General features: G+C 37.3%; 1 protein-coding gene across 2 annotated transcripts in view; it reads left to right on the forward strand.

The window, feature by feature from the left end:
• Positions 1-20,773, forward strand: part of GLRA3 (glycine receptor alpha 3) — a 168,530-nt gene that overhangs the window by 28,564 nt on the left and 119,193 nt on the right. For both annotated transcript variants that reach the window (XM_047761724.1, XM_047761725.1), the window contains exon 2: positions 7,448-7,575. In XM_047761724.1, the coding sequence (XP_047617680.1) occupies positions 7,448-7,575 (128 nt within the window). The remainder of the gene's footprint in view (positions 1-7,447; positions 7,576-20,773) is intronic.

Consider the following 20,773-nt stretch of genomic DNA (forward strand, 5'->3'; position numbering starts at 1 on the left):
ACCTGTTCTTACAACTCAGTTCTAAATAATTACTGTGACAATATTTTTTTTCACAAAAAATTGTAACCCTATAGGACTGGTTTATGAAGCTATTTGATACATAGTCACCTGGCTTTCCCTCTCATCCCCCCAAACCTCTCTGCCTTGGAAGTCTGGGCACTGATTTATTCCCCACAGGTCACTGTTGCTTCTGTGCAAATCAATTCATGAAAATAGATGCACAGAGATTTGTGGCCTCATGTGCCAATACTTGTCTCAAACCCACATTATATTTCCTAGCTATAGCTTTCATATTTTCTCTCAATATTAATGTATATTTAGCAAAATTAAATAAGTATTGACAATTATATTAAATTCATCTTAATTTATTTATTTTTGGCTGTACCTGTGTCATGTGGAAGTTCCTGGGCCAGGGATGGAACCCGGACCATAGCAGTGACCTGAGCCACAGCAATGACCTGAGCCACAGCAATGACAATGCCAGATCCTTAACCCACTGCACCACAAGGGAACTTCTTAAATCCATCTTTAAAGCAGCTATATTTAGTGATTATTTCTGTCCTCCGGAAATGGATACAGTTTACTTTCTTGTTTCTTTAAAGAAGGGAGAGGATAGATGGGAAGAGAAGGGACTTATCTTTTTATGAATTGTGGTATTTGATTTCAGTGCTTAAGAAAATAGGTTTCTGCCAATCTCTCAGAAATTGAAATCTCTGTATTTTCAAGTGACGTCTCTGGAAAAATAAGAACATGTAAAATGCTTAAGATTAAAAAAAAAAAAAGCATTCATTGATGGGAATGTGTGTGAGCCCACATAGAGTTTCCAAGAAAAGTTAATAGTAAATTTAGTGCTTGGTACAGCATACAAAAGACAAGCCAAGTGTGGGAGGCCGGAAAAATGGCACAGAGATTTTTTTGAGATCTTTATAAAATAAAGACTTCTAAAATATCCAAAGCTGTTTCTTTCAAAAGTACTGATCCTGCGTAATTTGTTAACAGCCTTAGTAAGTTGCTGTAAATATGACGTTTTTTGAAAAGAGGAGGTCTCGACCAAAAAAAATGGACTTGATAATAAAATTTCTTATCCAAAAGCCATTCCAAATTCATCTTAGATTTCTGCTCACTGCCTTTCTGTACCCTGAGTTTTAAAATGCTTTTGAATATGTATGTATAGATGATGTCGACTACTGAAGAATTAAACTTCCGTATTTGTCCCACGGAAACTCATACTATAAGTGTGTGTCACCGAAGGAAACATAGCTAGTAAAGAAATGTGGAATATTTTTCTGCTCAGAATTTTTTCATTTTGAATAGGCGCTATTCTGCAGAGCATGGCTGTGAATTCCTGTTTATAAAACATGAAGCTTTTGCTCCAAGTGGCAGGAACAACAGAGCCAGCCTGTTGTTCTCCTCATTATAATCTCACGTCCCAGCTTCAGTGCTCTGCAGCTTTCCGTGGATTCTCTGTAGACCCCAGAGGGGCCCAGGCAGAGTAGTCTCCTGAACTGTGAACACGTTACAGATTCAGGTTTGTGTTGGTAGTAGAGTTTGAAATATTCATCCTGGAATTTGGGACAATGCAAGTCTAGTGTGCATGTGCGTTTCGTGGAAGAGGCTCACTGATGATCTGGTGAGATGATGCTGAATCATTTTGCTTCTGTTCAGATCCATGGCATACAGAGAGAAAGCAGATAGAACACAGGACCCACCTGATACTATCTTGTCACGCTGTTAAGGTCAAGGGCAGGAATATCTGCTGGTAGAATCATATCACATTAACCACAGAAAATCTTACATGTTGATTGTCTAACCCTATTATCTCCCTATAGGTGCCTAGAATACCAAGGGTCCTTAGGTAACATGGCATATTATAGAAAGTATGTCACATGCCATTAGCATGCCAGTGCTGACCACTGCTTCAGTGTGGGGCAGTAATTAAAGAAAAAGTGTATGCAGTGGACATCTCTAACTTCAAAACAGGAAAATATTCAGTACCTCATTCCTCACATTGGTTCAAATATCAAACTTTTATAGTAGCCCATTACAATGAATAAAGGATTGCTTGACAGATGAAAAGATGTTTTTTGAATGTTCCTATTCTAATGTAAGATTAATAATAGATGTGACATTTGAAAACATTCATTTTAGAAGTTAATAAAATTTATTTTAGAAATTAGGAAAAGACAGACTTTTTGGAAGGTAAGTACTGTATGAACGCAAGCGATTACTATTATTAAACTTCAGCATATATCTGCCAAATTATTTCATTTTGTTAAAATTGTAGGCATGCAGTATAAATCTTACTTCCATTTGATACCCTTCATAATTTTGTTTTTTTATTGTGCTATTTACTACTTAATATGTCTAGAAAAAAATATGCAGTCAAATTTTGAAAATTATGCTCAATTGACACTGGCCACACTGATGCTTAACTCTTTCCTTCTCCCTTTCTCATTCTCTCTTTCTTCCCCACCCTCTCTCTTTCTCTTCCCCCCACCCTCTCTCTCTTCTATTAATAAAATATTTACTGATACTTAGTCTATTACAATCATTGGCCATTCATTATGGGGGAACCCCAAAAGGGAAGCTCTGTATCTTTTCTTTTAAAAGTGTATCTTTACATTAGTTGTGAAAAAAGACATGTTTTTAAAATCTACAGAACAGTTTTATGGGAGTTAGCTGTTACCATGGGAGTAAATACAGTTATCCAGAGGGAGAGGAGATGGCTGGAGCTGTGAGGTATGTGGTTCCTAAAAGCACAAATACAATAAAACAAATATAGGAGTTCCTGTAATGGCACAGCAAAAATAAATCTGACTAGGAACTGTGAGGTTGCAGGTTTGATCCCTGGGCTCACTCAGTGGGTTAAGGACCTGGCGTTGCCATGAGCTATGGTGTAGGTCACAGACACGGCTCGGATCTGGCGTTGCTGTGGCTCTGGTGTAGGCTCCATTTGGACCCCTAGCCTGGGAAGCTCCATTTGCCATGGGTGCGGCCCTAAAAAAGGACATATATTTTACTGCAGTCAAAGTAAAAACAGCCTGGCAGCTGCTAAAGGAGTCTGAATTCCTTGAAAACCATCTTCTTGGAAAATATGATTTGACCTGTATGGAGGTTTTCTGGGAGACCCTACTTGCAAGATTTCTTTCATTTGACCTAACCTGATGCTCAGTCAGTTGGAAAAGGCTTTTTCCTGGGGATGTTTGTCAATTTTTTAACTTCCAGGATACCTGAGGCAGTAGACAACAGTGGATGCAAACAACAGACTAACCAAAAAGCTTAAAAGCAAAAGCAGTGGAATGGTATGTGTATAGGGGTTTGAAAAAAACACCACATATTCCTGGGCACCTAGAAATCCACACATACTGTACAGGGCTGTCATCATCCATGATAATGGGCTGAACTGCATCCTTCCAGACTTCACACGCTGAAGTTGTAACTCCTAATGCCTCAGAATGTGACTGTATTTGTAGATAATGAAGGTATAATGAGGTCGTACTGGTGGACCCTAATCCAGTGTGACCAGTAACCTTCTAGGAAGAGGAGATTAGGACACAGACACACAGAGAGGAAGGGCCACGTGAAAAAACAGACAAGATGGCCATGTACAAGTCAAGGAGGGAGGCCCTCAGAGGAAGCTCACCCTGCCAACAACTTGATCTTGGATTTCTAGCTTCCAGAATTGTGAGAAATTTAATTTCTGTTGTTAAGCCATCCCGTCAATGGTACTTGGTAAAGCCACCCAGTCAATGTATTTTGTTAAACCCCAGCAAACAAATACACCCAGGTCTGTGTGCGTGATCAGGAAAGACCTAGGGAGATCCTACTTCTTAGTTCTGGTGGCCTTTGAGCCCTGTGCAAATAAGAAGTAAAGGCTAAGGCTGATTTGTCTGTGGCCTGACTCCATATTGAAGCGTGACCCCATGAACGCAGGGCCCCCAGAAAATACTGAGTAACTTACTGGATCTAGGAATTTAAGAAAATTCCTGTCCAATTATTAGTTTATCTCTAAGCTAACTGAACAGATGTTCCCCTTGTCATATATGATAAATAAGGTACCCTTGGGGAATTACTTCAGAAAATCAATTACTAGACAAAGACTTTCTTTCTTTCTTTCTTTCTTTCTTTCTTTCTTTCTTTCTTTCTTTCTTTCTTTCTGGCCACACCTACAGCATACAGAAGTTTCTGGGCCAGGGATCCAACCTGTGTCACATTGGTGACCTGAGCCACAGCAGTGACAATGCCAAGTCCTTACCTGCTAGGTCAGCAGGGAACTCCAGCCAAGACCTTAAACCAGCTATTTTCAATGCATTCAAAGAACTAAAGGAAACCATGCCCCCCCAAACTGGAAAGAAGTTATGACAATAATATCCCACCAAGTACAAAACACCAGCAAAGAGATAGAAATCACAAAAAGAACAGAAGATAATTCTGGAGTTGAAAAGTAGATGACTAAAATGAAAAATTCACTGGAAGGCTTCTATTAGTTTCCTATGACTACAAACCAGGCAACTTAAAACAACAGAAATGTATTTTCTCACAGTTCTAGAGGCCAGAAGTCTGAAATCAGTTCATGGGGCCCCAAACAAGGTATGAACAGAACCACACTTCTTCAGAGGCTCTAGTCAGTCCCTTCCCCTTCCAGCCTCTATTGACTGCTGGCCTTCCTCGACTGTGGCTACTCTAATCTCAGCCTAGGGTCGCATTGCCTTCCCTCTTCTGCCCGCAGTCAAATGCACCTCTGCATCTCTCTCTAAGGAGACATGTCGCTGCATATAAGGCTGACCTGGATAATCTCACCCATCCAGTGTGAAATATGAGAGGTTGTCAGTTCAGCATACAGAATTATCTATTGTTTTTTAAAAGTTTAGAGGCAGAATGTTACTGGTTGAGATCCAGGTGAGTTGGTTTATTTGTCGGCAAGAGAATATGGAAATTTATTTTCTGACAACTGAAAGGAAGGATTTTTCAAAGTAAGTGAGGGGAATGAATGGTTTAGAAGCAGGAATATGTAGCTAGGAGACTTCCTGCAGTGCCTTTTTCTGTCCAGTGTTCTTGGGCCATGGAAAGCGAGCATTGCTGCTTAAGAGGACAGATAAAAGTTACTTAAAACCAGTTGGTAGAGGAAATGTCTGGAGTTACTGAAAAAAGAGCAGGCTTTTTTAAACTTTTTTTTTTTTGTGATGATGATGATATTAGAATAAGTTTTCCAGAGTGATTGCCATGATCACTGATCAATGGACCAGTAATAATCAAAGATAAAATGTAACAAAGTCATATGGAACCAGTAGAATTGGGAGAGAAGACGCTTCTACTTAGAAAGCAAGAAAGGCAGAATGAAAGTTATTGGAAAGATAAATGACTTAGAATGTCCAGAACTAGATACATTCTCTAGAACAGGAGAGTAGTTAATAGGTGCTGTTAGCTATGATGCCATACTTTCAGAAATATTATTCTCACATTATCATCAATAGCGCATTTTACTGTTGTGCATATGAATTACTGAATATATGTGTGTGGTAGACAATTTAATGGTGGTGTTCTAAGGCCCATTTTCATTGCTTGTTAGAAATTCTAGCAGGACAAATTTAATAACAGGATACTGCTGAGAGTGACCAAAAAGGTTCAGGATTTGGTGTTAAGTTGAGTGACAGACCTGAGAGGATGTGATGATTGACAGTCTCCAGGAAGTAGCATCAGGTTGTATGTATATATTTCAAACATATGTGTGCTCAGAAAGTCTGCTTGCCTTTCAGAAAGTCCGTGGATAAAATAGAATCATTTGATATTAGCAAGTAGAGCCAGGCTTTCTGGGAACCAACCTGGGCTAATGAGGAGCTGGATGGGGGTGCAGTCATACGTGGGGGCTTCTAGGATGAGCAGCTGCATGAAAGGGAAAAGGTTTAGAATGAAGAAATACGATAACCCTTTACCTTTCCTGGACACAGGTTCCTATCAGCTAATAGCCAAGTGCACAGACTATATTTATGATAGTTCCTCAATCTGCATGCACAAATTTTAGATCTGAACAAAATGTACTATGGATGAATGACAAACTGCATTAAAAAAAAAAGAATTTAGCCAAGTGTGTTACTAATATAGGAAGCACTCACTCTAATTGAAGACAAGAACATTGTTATTTAATCTATAGGACAGAAGTTTTAACACTGTTAAGAAAAATTTTCAGCATTTGAAAGGTGATTATTTTCCTCTATGAGAGCAATAAGAATAGTTGAACTTTCATATTTTTTTCTTCTTTTTTTGTTTTTTTTTGGGGGGGTGGGTTTTGGCTACGCCTGTGGCATGTTTGAAATTCCCTGGGCCAGGGATTGAACCTTTGCCACAGCAGCAACCCTGGCTGCTGCAGTGACAATTCCAGATCCTTAACCCTCTGAGGCACAAGAGAGCTACCCTGCTATTTTCTTTCTTTCTTTCTTTCTTTCTCTTTCTTCTTTCTTTCTTCTTTCTTTCTTTCTTTCTTTCTTTCTTTCTTCTTTCTTTCTTTCTTTCTTTCTTTCTTTCTTTCTCTCTCTCTCTCTCTTTCTTTAATTCTTTCTTCTTCTTTTTTATTTTTGCTTTTTTAGTACTGCACCCACGGCATATGGAGGTTCCTAGGCTAGGCGTCGAGTTGGAGCTACAGCTGCCAGCCTATGCCACAGCCTCAACAACACAGGATCCAAGCTGCATCTGCAACCTACACCACAGCTCATGACCACGCTGGATCCTTAATCCACTGAGAGAGGCCAGGGATAGAACCCACATCTGCATAAATCCTAGTTGGGCTCGTTAACGCTTGAGCCATGAAGGAAACTCCCTTCCTTCCTTCCTTTCTTTTCACTTTTTAGGGCCACACCTGCGACACATGGAGATTTGCAGGCTAGGGGTTGAATTGGAGCTACAGCTGTCGGCCTACACCACAGCCACAGCAATGCCAGATCCAAGCCATGCCATAACCTACACCATAGCTCACGGCAACGCTAAATCCTTAACCCATTGAGCAAGACCAGGTATCAAATGCAGGAAGTCCTCATGGATACCAGTCAGATTCGTAACCTGCTGAGTCACAATGGGAACTCCTTTTTTTTTTCCCCCCTGTTTTCTTATTCTTGAATTACTTGGGATAATTTTAGCTAAAAATTGCAATCAGAAATCGTTTGGGTATATGGAAATTTTGAAACCCTAATAATTTGGAGTGGCCTTGTTACCCGACTTAACACAAAATAATGTCACTTCTGACTTTTGGGCTGAATACATGTGAAAACTTATAAATTCTGACTATAAATCTGTAAATACTTACCTATCATTATGTTAATATTCACTGTAGCATATATAAAGCTTTTGTTTGTTTTCAGAATAGTTTTGCTTAGCACCTTTGTTTTATATTTTTAGGTAACAACTGTTAGAAGGATTTTTTTTGGTAAAATCTGTATTTTTTTCTCATTTGTAGTTTGGTTGCAACAAAGGAAACAGATAGTGCCAGGTCTCGAAGTGCCCCAATGTCACCTTCGGACTTTCTGGATAAATTAATGGGGAGGACATCTGGGTATGATGCAAGAATCAGACCCAATTTTAAAGGTAATTGTTCTGCTTACTGCAATATATGAAATGTGTTGTTGTGATGGTGGTTTTTTTTTTTTTTTCACTGTGCCCATGTGAAATTTCCAGGCCAGGGATCAGACACTCAGCACAGTGGCCAGAGCCACTGCAGTGATAATGATGAATCCTTAATCTGCTGTGCCAAAAAGGAACTCCTGAAATGTGTTTTATTTTTATTTATGTATTTATTTTTGTCCTTTTTGTCCTTTTATTTATGTATTTTATTTTTGTCCATATTCACGGCATATGGAGGTTTCCAAGCTAGGGGTCGAATCAGAGCTATAGCTGCTGGCCTACGCCACAGTCACAGCAATTCAGGATCTGAGCTGCGTCTTTGACCTACACCACAGCTTATGGCAACACTGGATCCTTAACCCACTGAGCAGGTCAGAGTTCAAACCTGTGTCCTCATGGATACTAGTCAGAATTGTTTCTGCTGAGTCACGACAGGAACTCCCTGTTTTAAATATAATTAAACATAATACATTTTCAAACTGATTTTCCCTCTAAATTCTAATGCTTATTTCCAACCATCCTTCAAGCACTATATTGTTCAAAGATATGTCTTGAAAGAAGAAGTATATTCTCATGTTAATAGCATCATAATTTGTCTTTTTTGGACCAGTAGTTTTTCTCCTTCTCTAATTGTTATAATACAGACATACCTCCTTTTATTGTCCTTCACTTTATTGTGCTTTGCCAAAATTTTGTCTTTTACAAATGTAAGTTTTGTGGCAGTTCTGTATCGAGCAAATCTATTGGCAACATTTGCCAACATCGTTTGCTCATTTCATGTCTCTGTGTCCTATTTTGGTAATTCTCACAATATTTCAAACTTTTTCATTGCTATTATGTTTGTTATGTTCATCTGTGATCAGTGATATCAGTGTTGATTGATGTTACTATTGTAATTGGGGAATTGCCCTCATAAAAGACAGCGAACTTAGACAATAAATGTGTGAGCTCTGCCTGCACCATTGACCATCTATCCCCTCACCTCTCCCCCTCTCCTTGGGCCTTTATATCCCTTGAAATTAGGACAATAAATAACCCCACAATACTCTAAGTGTTCAAGTGAAAGGAAGTATTGCAAATCTCTCATTTTAAATCAAAAACTAGGAATGACTAAGTTTAATGAGATGGGCATGTCAAAAGCTGAGATCAACTCAGAGCTAGGTCTTTTGTGCCAGTTAGCCAAGTTGTGAATGCAAAGGAGGAGTTCTTAAAGGAAACGAAAAGTGCTACTCCAGTGAACACATGAATGATCAGAAAGCAAAACAGCCTTATTGCTGTTATGGAGAATGATTTAGTTGTCTGGATGGATGATCAGACTAGCCACAACATTCCCCTAAGCCAAAGCCTAAATCAGAGCAAGTCCCCAATTCTCTTCACATCTATGAAGGCTGAGAGGTGAGGAAGCTGCAGAAGAAAAGTCTGAAGCAGCAAAGCTTGGTTCATGAGGTTTAAGGAAAGTGACCATCTCCATAACATAAAGTAAAGGTGAAGCAACAAGTGCTGATGTGGAAGCTGCAGCAAGTTACTCAGAAGATCTAGCTCAGATCATTAATGAAGTTGACACTAAACAACAGATTTTTGTTCTTATTTTTTTCTCTTTTCTTGTTACAGCTGTGCTTGCGGCATATGAAAATTCCCAGGCCGGGGAAATTTTCTAGCTGCAGTTGAGGCCTATGCCACAGCCACAGCAACACGGGGTCCAAGACATGTCTGAGACCTATGTCACAGCTTGCAACAACGCTGGATCTATAACCCAATGGCTGAGGCCAGGGATTGAACCTGCATCCTCACAGACACTATGTTGAGTTCTTAACCTGCTGAGCCACAAGGGGGACTCCAACAGATTTTCAATGTTGATAAAACAGTCTTATACTAGAAGATGCCATCCAGGTCTTTCATAGGTAGAGAGGAAAAGTCAATGCCTGGCTTCAAAGATTCAAAGGACTAATGCAGCTGATGGCTTTATTTTTTTATTTGTTTGTTTGTTTATTTTTATGGCTGTGCATGTGGCATATGGAAGTTCCTGGGCTAGGGGTTGACCTAGGGCTAATCTACTTTACCTTTGCTCTGTAAAGGGAATAACAAAGCTTGGATGACAGCACATCTGTTTACAACATGGTTTACTAAATATTTTAAGCCCACTGTTGAGACTTACTGCTCAGAAAAAAAGATTTCTTTTAAAGCATTGACAATGCACCTGGTCACCCAAGAGCTCTGATGGAGACGTACAGTGAGATGAATGTTGTTTTTGTGACTGCTAATGCAACATCCATTCTGCTGAGTATGGATCAAGGAATAATCCTTCAGCTTTCAAGTATTATTATTTAAAAAGTATATTTCATAAAGTTATAGCTGTCACAGATAGATATTCCTCCAGTGGATCTGGGAAAAGTCGAAAGAAAACCTTCGGATAAGAATTTATCATTCTAGATGCCATTAAGGATATTTTTGATTCAAGGAAAAAGGTCAAAATATCAAAATTAACAGCAGTTTGGAAGAAGTCCTCATGGATGATTTCGAGGTGTTCAAGACTGCAGTGGATGAAGTTACTGTAGGTGGTGGTAGAAATAGCAAGAGAACTTGAATTAGAAGTAGTGCTTAAAGATGTGACTGAATTGCTGCCATCTCATGGTAAAGTTTTAATGGATGAAGAGGTGCTTCTTATGGACGAGCAAAGAAAGCGGTTTCTTGAGATGAAATCTACTCTTGGGGCAGATGCTGTGAAGATTGTTGAAATGACAAAAAAGGACTTAGAATGTTACCTAAATGTGGTTGATAAAGCAGCAGCAGGATTTGAAAGTATTAACTCCAGATTTGAAAGAAGTTCTACTGTGGGTAAAATGCCATCAAACAGCATTGCATGCTATAGAGAAATGATTCATAAATGGAAGAGTCAATCAATGTGGCAAACTTCACTGGTGTCTTAAGAAATTGCCACAGCCACCTCAGCCTTCAACAAACATCACCCTAATCAGCCACCAGCCATCAATATTGAGGCAAGACCCTCCACCAGCAAAAAGATTACAACTTGCTATAGGCTCAGATGATGGTTAGCATTTTTTAGCAAGAAATATTTTTTAACTAAAGTACACATTGTTTTTTTCCTTGATATAATTTTATTACACTTAATAGACTAGAGTATAAGCATAACTTTTATATCACTGGGAAACCAAATTACTTTGTGTGACTCACTTTATGGCAATTTTTACTTTATTGCAGTAGTATGGAACAAAACCCCACAGTATATCCTAGGTTTGCCTGTACTTATTGTCACGATGATTCGTTTTAGGAAATTACATGTCCATGTAGTAAACTCTAGTATATATATTCTCAATAAACTGGAATGGAAGCTTCTTTGAGGCTGGCAATAAACCCTTCCCATGTTTTAAATTCACCACAGTAGGACTCTCTGTATTGTGAAGAATCCAACATTTGTTGAACGTAGGTACTAGGAAAGGGTTTGGATAACCAAAAGCCACTGATAGCATTTAAGAAATTAAATGTTAATCACCTGCCAGATATTCTACTTAAATTTATAGAAGAGAGTGTAATTATCAGTTTGAGAGTACTCCTTTTTGTTCTTCTGTTTAGTATAGTGATAAACAACATATTTATACAAGTTATATGTGAGCTACCCAGAACCACAATATGTCCTGTAAATTAATCTAGGATGAAAGATTGGAATGCTGTTCCTATGTCCCTACTTACTTAATATGTCTTGGATATTATTTTATTCAATAAAGAAAATAATCTAAATTACAAGAATAAATACTTCTCCCATGTGATCCACTTAAGCTATTTTCATTGTTAAAGGTGAAAAGAAAAACAATTTTGTCTACAGTAGTTTTTTCCCCCTGAATTTGTTCTTACAGGAGAAAAAAAAATGCTTAGCAGAGGTGTAAGAATTAATTAGAGAGGACTGGTAAATACCTAGAACAGGTAGCAGGAAAAAAAGATAGAGGTAATATTTATTGATAAATTTTAAGTAGAAAATTAAGATTTAAATTGTGGATTGCATTTCTTGATTTGGTTTTGAGCATTTTGAGCACAAATATTTTTGTCACCACAGGAAGAAAACACTGAATGCAAGTTGTGAGAAAATAGTTCAGCTTAAGCGATATCCTGTACAATTGAGATGAGAAATTTCAGCATTATGAGGATCTTTTACAAATTGAGGGAAAGCAGTATTCCTGACATTAGGTTGAGAACAAGCTTTGAATTGAACTTGAAAGATAAAGCAGGTGTCATATGAGTAAACAAGAAACATAATTAGTAATTAGTGAATTCATTATGGTGACTATTCAGTGATTCAGAAGTATTGCTTTAATTTCACTGAAAATTAAAGATGAAAATATATTCTATTTTTAAATATCTGTGAGCATTTAAAAAGCACATAAACAGACTAATGGATTTCTTAATAAAAATACAAGTAAGCTACTAATGACACGTCAGTGATCCCAGTGAGTTTGCTGTTTTCTGGAAAGTTTTATTTTATTACTTCAATCATTTATCCAACAAAGGAAATCAAATGAACTAATTGAAAGTGGGTCTTATATATACTTTCCCTTCCTATTTGCAAAGCCCAGGAATTAACACTGTGAAACTTTAAGGGGATGATTATCAATAATGTGATATGCCACTGGCCTAAGTTTTTTTTTTTGCCATTTCTTGGGCCGCTCCCGCAGCATATGGAGGTTCCCAGGCTAGGGGTCTAATGGGAGCTGTAGCCGCCAGCCTACACCAGAGCCACAGCAAGGTGGGATCCGAGCCACGTCTGCAACCTACACCACAGCTCACGGCGACGTCGGATCCTTAATCCACTGAGCAAGGCCAGGGATCGAAGCTACAACCTCATGGTTCCTAGTCGGATTCATTAACCACTGTTCCACGACGGGGACTCCATGGCCTAAGTTTTTTTTAAAAAAAGTAAATGAGCAGAATTAATTGTATATATTAAAAGAAGAGTAGGAACAGAAATTTGCCAAATAGATGTGACAATATATTACAATAACTTAAATGATTTCGGCCTCCCATCTTTATGGTTTAAAATGTTAATGGAAAAAAAAACCTTAGAAAATATGTAGATAAGTGATCAGACAATAGGAAAGTGTTTTTATAAAATCATTGGGAAAAACCTGTATGTTTGACCTCTCAGAAATTTATAAATTTTACAAGAGGAAAACAAAAAGTCTAAGTAGAGACATTGTCAGACAATTTATAGAAAATAAATAAGAATGTTCAACCTCATTAGCAATTAATGAAGTGCAAATTATAGTAATAATGTGATAGCATTTTCGCCTTTCACATTTGTAACATTTAAAAATAATAATTACTTCAGCCTTAAATGCATTATTATAAAACTGATTTCTAGAGTACTGATTTCAAATTTGTGATTGTTTTCACAAGTACATTTACTTTAAAATGGAATTTATCTTGCAGGCCATAGTGAATAACAATTATTAAAGAATATAAAATGACTGTGAAATGTAACTCGGTATTTGCTCCTTTATATACTGCTAACTTTTTAAAACTCTTGATGTAGACATTTTTCTTTAACCAAAATGATGATACTTCTTTGTACTGTTTTGTGTCATTTCTCTAACAAAAAACTACACCTTTTAAAAATCTGACTTGCTTAAGATTAAATATTTTAAACGTAGTTAAAATGCATCACACAATACTAGGAGTTAAATAATTCTCTTAAAGGACTTTAAATTGGTCCTGAACACAGACAGAACAGTGTCTTCAATTGAAAGTTATCTTAATAATTAAACATGAATGTTAGCTATTTATAAAAATAAATATTAAAAGAAATTAAAACATTTAGGTGCCTGACTCCCTAAAATTCTTTCTTTTTCACTGATTAAACAACTGTTCTCTTCCCTGCCAAACTAGTCATAAGTCATCTTAAACCTTTCTGAGACCCAGGTTACTCCAAGAAAGACTCGGTTCGTTTGAAATAATTTGGGCATGAAATCTCTGTTATATCTTAGTCCTATTAAATGTAATGATTTTTGAACTATTATAAAGAATGTATTTAATAACAATAATTGGGTTTAGAAATAATCTGGGGGTCTGCTAAAAAGAATTATCAAATAAAGCTCATTTGTCACTAAAGTAGTTAATCATTAAAAAGAAATTAGACTTATGCACAAATCATTATTTAAAAAATTTGGTTTTAGAAAGAGCAATGGTGTGTCTAGAAACAGTTACTTCCATTTTGAAAAACAAAAATAATAGGTAGAGGCTTCCACTTCTTTTCTGGAATTTGAAATCTATTTCCTTCAGAACAGTTCCTATTTAAGGCAAAGCAGAAAGCAGAAGAGGTACAGTGAGAGAAAACACCACAATGCCAGGCATAAACCACGCAGACCTTGGGAAGGATGTGACACAGGTTGCTAGGCAGGTGCTATTTTGTTATGTTTATCTGTTTGGTTTTTTTATGAAAATAGTAAAAATCGTGTATCTGAACTTGGTAAAAATTAAATTGTCCAAAAATATTAGTGCTAAAAGAGCATCAGTTCCTTGCCTCAATATTCCTTAAACATGATTCTACTTCTTTGAGGCAAGTGCTCCAAAAGGAAAAATGGTTACTTCTGGTGAGCACCTGTTTAATCTCATTGATGGATTTCTAGGCCTTTTCCAAAGGTTTTACGAGATTTCTGTGTACTAACTAGTCTGCTAATTTGATGCCTCTGTTCTTGCATGCCAACTTTTCTGTTTTTCTTTCCTGCCTAATGATTTCTCTTTTCTTCCTACAGGTACAATTATGTTTATTCATCTTATTCACTCTTTTAAAGCCATCAGTTTTTTCTTTTTAAAAATTTTTATTAAAGTGTGGTTGATTTACAATGTTGTGCCAATTTCTGCTGTATAGCAAAGAGTGTATTTATATACATTCTTTTTTAAAAATATGCTTTTCCATCATGGTCTAGCCCAGGAGACAGGATATGGACTCCTGTGCTATACAATAGGATCTTAATTGCTTATCCGTTCTGAATGTAATAGTTTTCATCTACTAACCCCAACCTCCTAGTCCATCCCACTCCCTCCTCCTCCCCTTTGGAAACCACAAGTCTGTTCTCTATGTCCGTGGGTCTGTTTCTGTTTTGTAAACAAGTTCATTTGAATAATTTTTATTAGATTCCACATGTAAGTGGTATCATATGATTTTTTCTTTTTCTTTCTTTTTCTTTTATTTCACTTAGTATGATCATCTCTAGTTGCATCCATGTTGCTGAAAAAGGCATTATATCATTCTGTTTTATGGCTGAGTAGTATTCTGTTTTATATATGTACCACATCTTAATCCATTCATCTGATGGTGGACATTTAGTTTTAAGCTGTTAGTTTTCTTATATGCAATAGAAACACTCTGTAGTTCAGGAAGGACTGAGATGATTTGCCTGGTACTGATATTTTTTTTGTCTACTGTGTAAGGAGGGAGGTGGTTTTCTGCTGTTTCTTTCTCTGGAAAAGGAAGTCGGTAGACCCATCACTGCCCTGGGCACAGCTTTGCTTTAAGTGAGTGTCAACTAAGCTTTGTTCTGAGGTTTTCCAGATGCTGGACTAGAGAGGACTTCAGTTTTGAAATGCTGTCAGGCACCTTGTTATCCCCAAGCATCTTTTTTATTTACAAAGAATTAGAAGTTGAATAAGTTCTGGGAATCTAATGTATACCATGATGATTATAGTCAACAATATTGTACTACATACTTAGAAGTTTTTAAAAGAGTGGATGTTAAATGTTGTCATCAGAAAGAAAGAAAGAAAGAAAGAAAGAAAGAAAGAAAGAAAGAAAGAAAGAAAGAAAGAAAGAAAGAAGAAAGAAAAAGAAAAGAAAGAAAGAACTGGGGCTCCCGTTGTGGCTCAGTGATAACAAACCAGACTAGTATCAATGAAGATGTGGGTTCTCTCTCTGCCCTCTCTCAGTGGGTTAAGGATCCAGTGTTGCTGTGTGTTGTGGTGTAGGTTGCAGACACAGCTCGGATTCCGTGTTGCTATGGCTGTGTCTGATTCGACCCCTAGCCTGGGGACTTCCATATGCCACATGTGCAGCCCTAAAAAGCAAATAAATAAATAAATAAATAAATAAATAAATAATTATGTGACATCATGTAGGTGTTTGCGGATGTCCAATATGATGTCCTAATCATATCGCAATATGTAAGTGTATCGAATCAACAGGCCATACATCTTAAACTTACACAATATTGTATGTCAATTTTTTCTCATTAAAGCTGGGAAAAGAAAACACTTTAAAAGTAAGCATTACTGGAATTCCCTGGTGCCAAAGCAGGTTAAGGACCCAGCGTAGTCACGTGTCTTGGGACACTCCTGTGGCATGGGTTCAATCCCTGGCCCAGGTACTTCCCCATGCTGCAAGAGTGGCCAAAGAAAAGTAAGTGTTGCTTACAGAATCATATTATTTCCAACCACCTTAATGAACCATATTTGCAAAGAAAAAAAAAAAATACACAACAAAGTTATGTGCATCCTTGAAACCCCATGGAAACCCTAGGCCGCCCTGCTCTAAGGGACTATGGGTGGGAAGCAGGAAGCTTCCTGAATCAGGTGTTCACGGCCTCCTCTGCAGCCCGATCTAACTCCCCACCTCCTTTAGGTGGATGATGACCCTGAGTTTTCCATCTCTTAGCCCATCTGTCAGCTTCGATTCCTTCTCCTTGCATCCTAGCCTGCATTTAGTTTAGGCTTTGCTCCTTTTCATCTGCTAACCATTTTCTTCTGCATTTTATTTTTTGTCATTAAACCAGTTCTGCCTTTCCTTCCATTCTCTGTGGTGTGATATATCTAGTCTCATTTTTATTCAATAATGTCATGTCCTTTGAGAGACAGAAAACTATGCTTAATCCTCCATCTTGAAATCGAAGCTTCCAGGAGTCATTTTAACTAGAAGCCGGTTTAACAGATAAAATGCAATTGAAGAGCAAATAAAACTACAACCATAGACCATCAAATATCATTTCCTGAGACTATCTTACCAGCTTTTTCTAGATTTTACTTCTTTCCTTTGACCATGTTGTTTCGGACTTCAGTTGGTTTTTAGTAACCTGAAGTCATTTGGCTCCAGGCAGAAAGTACTCTATCAGCAATCACCCAATTGTTCATTCCTCCTACACACTTATTGCATTTTTGTTAAGTTTTTTCATTCTGTCTCCAATGGCCACTCTCTTTATCTGGAAGTAACATTGTTTGCCTTCACAATGTGGTTTCCGTCTTTTCATCTGTAATATTTCTCTGTATTAATGCCTTTCTCCCACATCACAAATCCAATTTTCATAGAGTCTATTCTGCAATAACACATTCTATCCTCAGAATGGTATGCGTACCCAATACTCATTTCTACCTGTATTTTTTCCCAAAGAAAGTGTTGGAATCTTCGTTATCCATTGTAATTATTCCTACCATCCAGACACTACTGTTCTTGAATAAAATTTGCAGTTATTTTTTGAAAAAGCTGTATTTTCTATTTGCATTTTTATATAATACAAGGTCATTTTAACAAGAAGAATCTCTTTAATAATAAATCTTTCTAAAACGGTAGGTGAATACCTGAAATGCTCACAGATTAAATTCTGCACCCTATATTTTTATATTTTGTTATTTTTTAATATATTCTCTTTGTAGTAGTTATTTCTCTTTTTTAAATTTTTGAAACAATCTCAAACTAACAGAAATTTTGAAATAATCTCAAGTTAACAAGATTTGCAGGTATAACACAAAATGACTTTTTCCCTAAACCACTTGAAAGTATGTAGTTGACTTGATGCCCTAATACTTGAGTGTATCATACAAGATAAGAACATTCTCTTAAATAACCAGCCTAGTCTTTGACATGAGCAGATTAACATCGATATATTGCTACTATCTAATTTGCAGACAGTAGCAATTTTATCAATTCAAATTTTATGAATACCTTGAATTTTATCAGTCATTCAGATTTTATCAATTCCTTGAATAATGGCTTCACAGCCAAAGAATCCAGTATAGAATCATGTCTTGTTTCTTACATGTCATTTCTCATTGTCTCCCTCAGTCAAGAACAAAACCTCATTCTTCCTATGACAGTCATGATCTTAGCATTTAAAAAATATTATTATTCCTTTATTTAACAGAATGTTCTTTGATTTGCCTTAGTCTGATGTTTCCTCACTTCAATTTAGGTAATTCATCTTGATAGGAATATCACAAAAATGATGCTATATTCTAGTTGCATCCTATCAGATTGTGGATCATGTTAATTTTTACCATTACTAATGATGTTCACTTTGATTAATTGGCAAGTCGGTGCCTACACATATATGCATAACTATGCATACATACACTACATACACCCATATGCATATGTACACACATAGATACACATATATATTAATATATTAATTTACATCTATACATTTACTTCTCTAGCTATTGAAAACCCTGAGTTCACACCGATATCGCCATACCGTAGGTTTTATTCTAGTTTCTGAGTTTCCTTTTAACTATGTTATCTGACAGTAAGACATCTGGCTCCATTACCCTTAATATAATTACATATTTGATCATACACAATGCATATCTCCCTCTCCTACACAAATGCCCTTTGGTCCTGTTCAGACTCTGACTCCCTGTGTTAGGGTGCCCTCCTGTGCACACCCTCCTCACCATTCCCTGGTTCTAATACCCCACACCGGGCTGCCCACTCACTCAGCCCCTGACATCCCGGGCAATCCTTCCCCTCTGTGTCCTTCTCCTTCTGCTCTAAGCTGACCACAGTCCCCAAAGCCTGCCCTAGTGCCAAAGCCTATCTTGTGTTGCTGGATTGAATGGCTTTTGGATTACATTTTCAAGCAAGAAAGGGGAGGGAAAGGAAAGAATAAACTGGATGCTATTTTTATGCCATCATTTTTTTTTGTCTTTTTAGGGAGCACCTGCAGCTTATGGAGGTTCCGAGGCCAGGGGTCAAATTGGAGCTGTAGCCTCTGGTCTACACCACAGCCATAGCAATGCTAGATCTGAGCCATATCTGTGACCTGCATCATAACTCATGGCAACACCGGATCCTTAACACACTGATCAAACCCCTGTCCTCATGGATGCCAGTCAGACTTGTTTCCAATGAGCCGTGACCGAACTCCTATGCCATAATTTTCAAATCTTTTTTCAAGTATCTAACAAATGATTTAAAATCTGGCCTTAAAGTCATCAAATATGCTTTTGTCAATTAAAAAATAAAATATTTCCTCATGACATGACTAATAAATATATATTTATCTAAAATAAAAACAAATCACTAAACAGTTTTTTTTTGTTTTGTTTTTTGAAATTTAATCTTTCAGTTGCATTCTTATGTCTTTTAAAGGTGAGGCTTTAATGCAACATTACATTAAAAATTCTTTAGGGAGTTTCCGCTGTGGCACAGTTGGTTGATCATCTGGCTTGTCTCTATGGAGGCGCTAGTTTGATCTCTGGCCTGGTGCAGTAGGTTAAGGATCCAGCCTTGTCACAAGATGCCACATAGGTCACAGATACAGCTTGGATCTGGTGTTACTATGGCTGTGGTGTAGGCGTGTGGCTGCAGCTCCAATTTGACTCCTAGCCCAGGAACTTACATATTTCGCAGGTGTGGCCATAAAAAGAAAAAATTTCTTTAGAGTCATTTTCATGAACACTTGGATTATTTTTTGTTTGTTTGTTTTTCTTTTTGTTTACTCAAGATCTGCCTGGTGAACAATTTTTCCCCATTATGAGTCAACAATAACATAACGACAAGGCTTTGCATTTTATTTTGTCATTTTGCTTTCATTCATCTCTGAACGTAAAAGCCATGTTCTATTTCTTTAAGAGATCTCCAAAAGAAAATATGCTTCTGAAAGCATCTGCAGCTACTGTCATTTGCTTTTCAGGTCAACGACGGCTAATGCAATGAACAATTTTAGAGCACAGTTTGTCATATGGATGCTATAGCAGTTATTTGCTCTGTTGCTAAACATAGCAGTGTTTTAGATGGATATAACAGCTTTTGCTTTGGCACAGAGAAGTACCAGATTGGTCAGCGACTACCAAACAGGTGCTCTCTGTAACGGTAATAGAAGATCTGCAGTCTTCTCTAAACTTCATTTTATAGTAAGTATATGGTGAGAGTAGAAAGACTCCTTCAAAACTGCTGCCCTGATCTGACATGGACCAGAAGCTTAATGTGAGGGATATAGTGCCTTATAAACATGGTGCTGTAACCTATCTCCACTGTCACTGTTCTTGGTCAGAGCCATTCTGTCTCCCATCTGAACCATTACAATAAATCCCTAACTGTTTCCTCTGTCTCTAAACTTTTGTCATCCTTTCTACCATATTGTGTTGGTTTGCTACACTCTCATGATCAAGAATCTGTAATGACTCTTTCATGTTTATGAAATAAATTCCAAATACCTTGGTACTACATTGAATAAATTCTATGATCTAGACCAAGACTATCCTTAAAAATGATACATTTTATTTCCAAATTGCTTCACACCTTAATATGCTTTTTAAATTTTATTTTTTTTTATTCATTTGTTTTTAAAGCTGCATCAGTGGCATATGGAAGTTCCTGGGCCAGGGACTGAATCTGAGCCACAGCTGCAGCAGTGCTTGATCATTTAACCCATTACACTGGGCCAGGAGTTGAACCTGCTTCTCCACAGTGACCTGAGCTGCAGTCTGATTCTTAACCCACTGTGCCACAGTAGGAACTCCATGTTTTTTTAAATTTAAAAAAGAGATAAATTCCATCTATGGATCTGTATTTTTGAAATCTGAAATTCAACCTTGTTGTCTGAATCTATTCACTTTTCTTTCTGCCGAAGAAGAGAATATATACACAAATAAGTAATGAGATGGAAACCAAATAGCACTTTTGTACTATCCTAGTAACCAGGCAAGGACACATCTGATGACTGATGTATTAGACGAAAAAAAAAAAAAAAAAAAAGCTTAGACCTGAGACCACTGACTACTGATTTATTTTCCAACCATGTGCATTTTAGATTTTGAAACCAGGCTAACTTTCTGCTTTTAGAAAGAGCTTCCTGCATCTGATGGGACGCATGTTGGAGAGGCAAGGGCTCTCATATCATGTGAGGCGTCATGCTCCCAATTGAAAAAGCCTATAGTAGTTACT

This window comes from Phacochoerus africanus, chromosome 15 (genome assembly GCF_016906955.1).
Source record: "Phacochoerus africanus isolate WHEZ1 chromosome 15, ROS_Pafr_v1, whole genome shotgun sequence".
NCBI classification, from domain to species: Eukaryota; Metazoa; Chordata; class Mammalia; order Artiodactyla; family Suidae; genus Phacochoerus; species Phacochoerus africanus.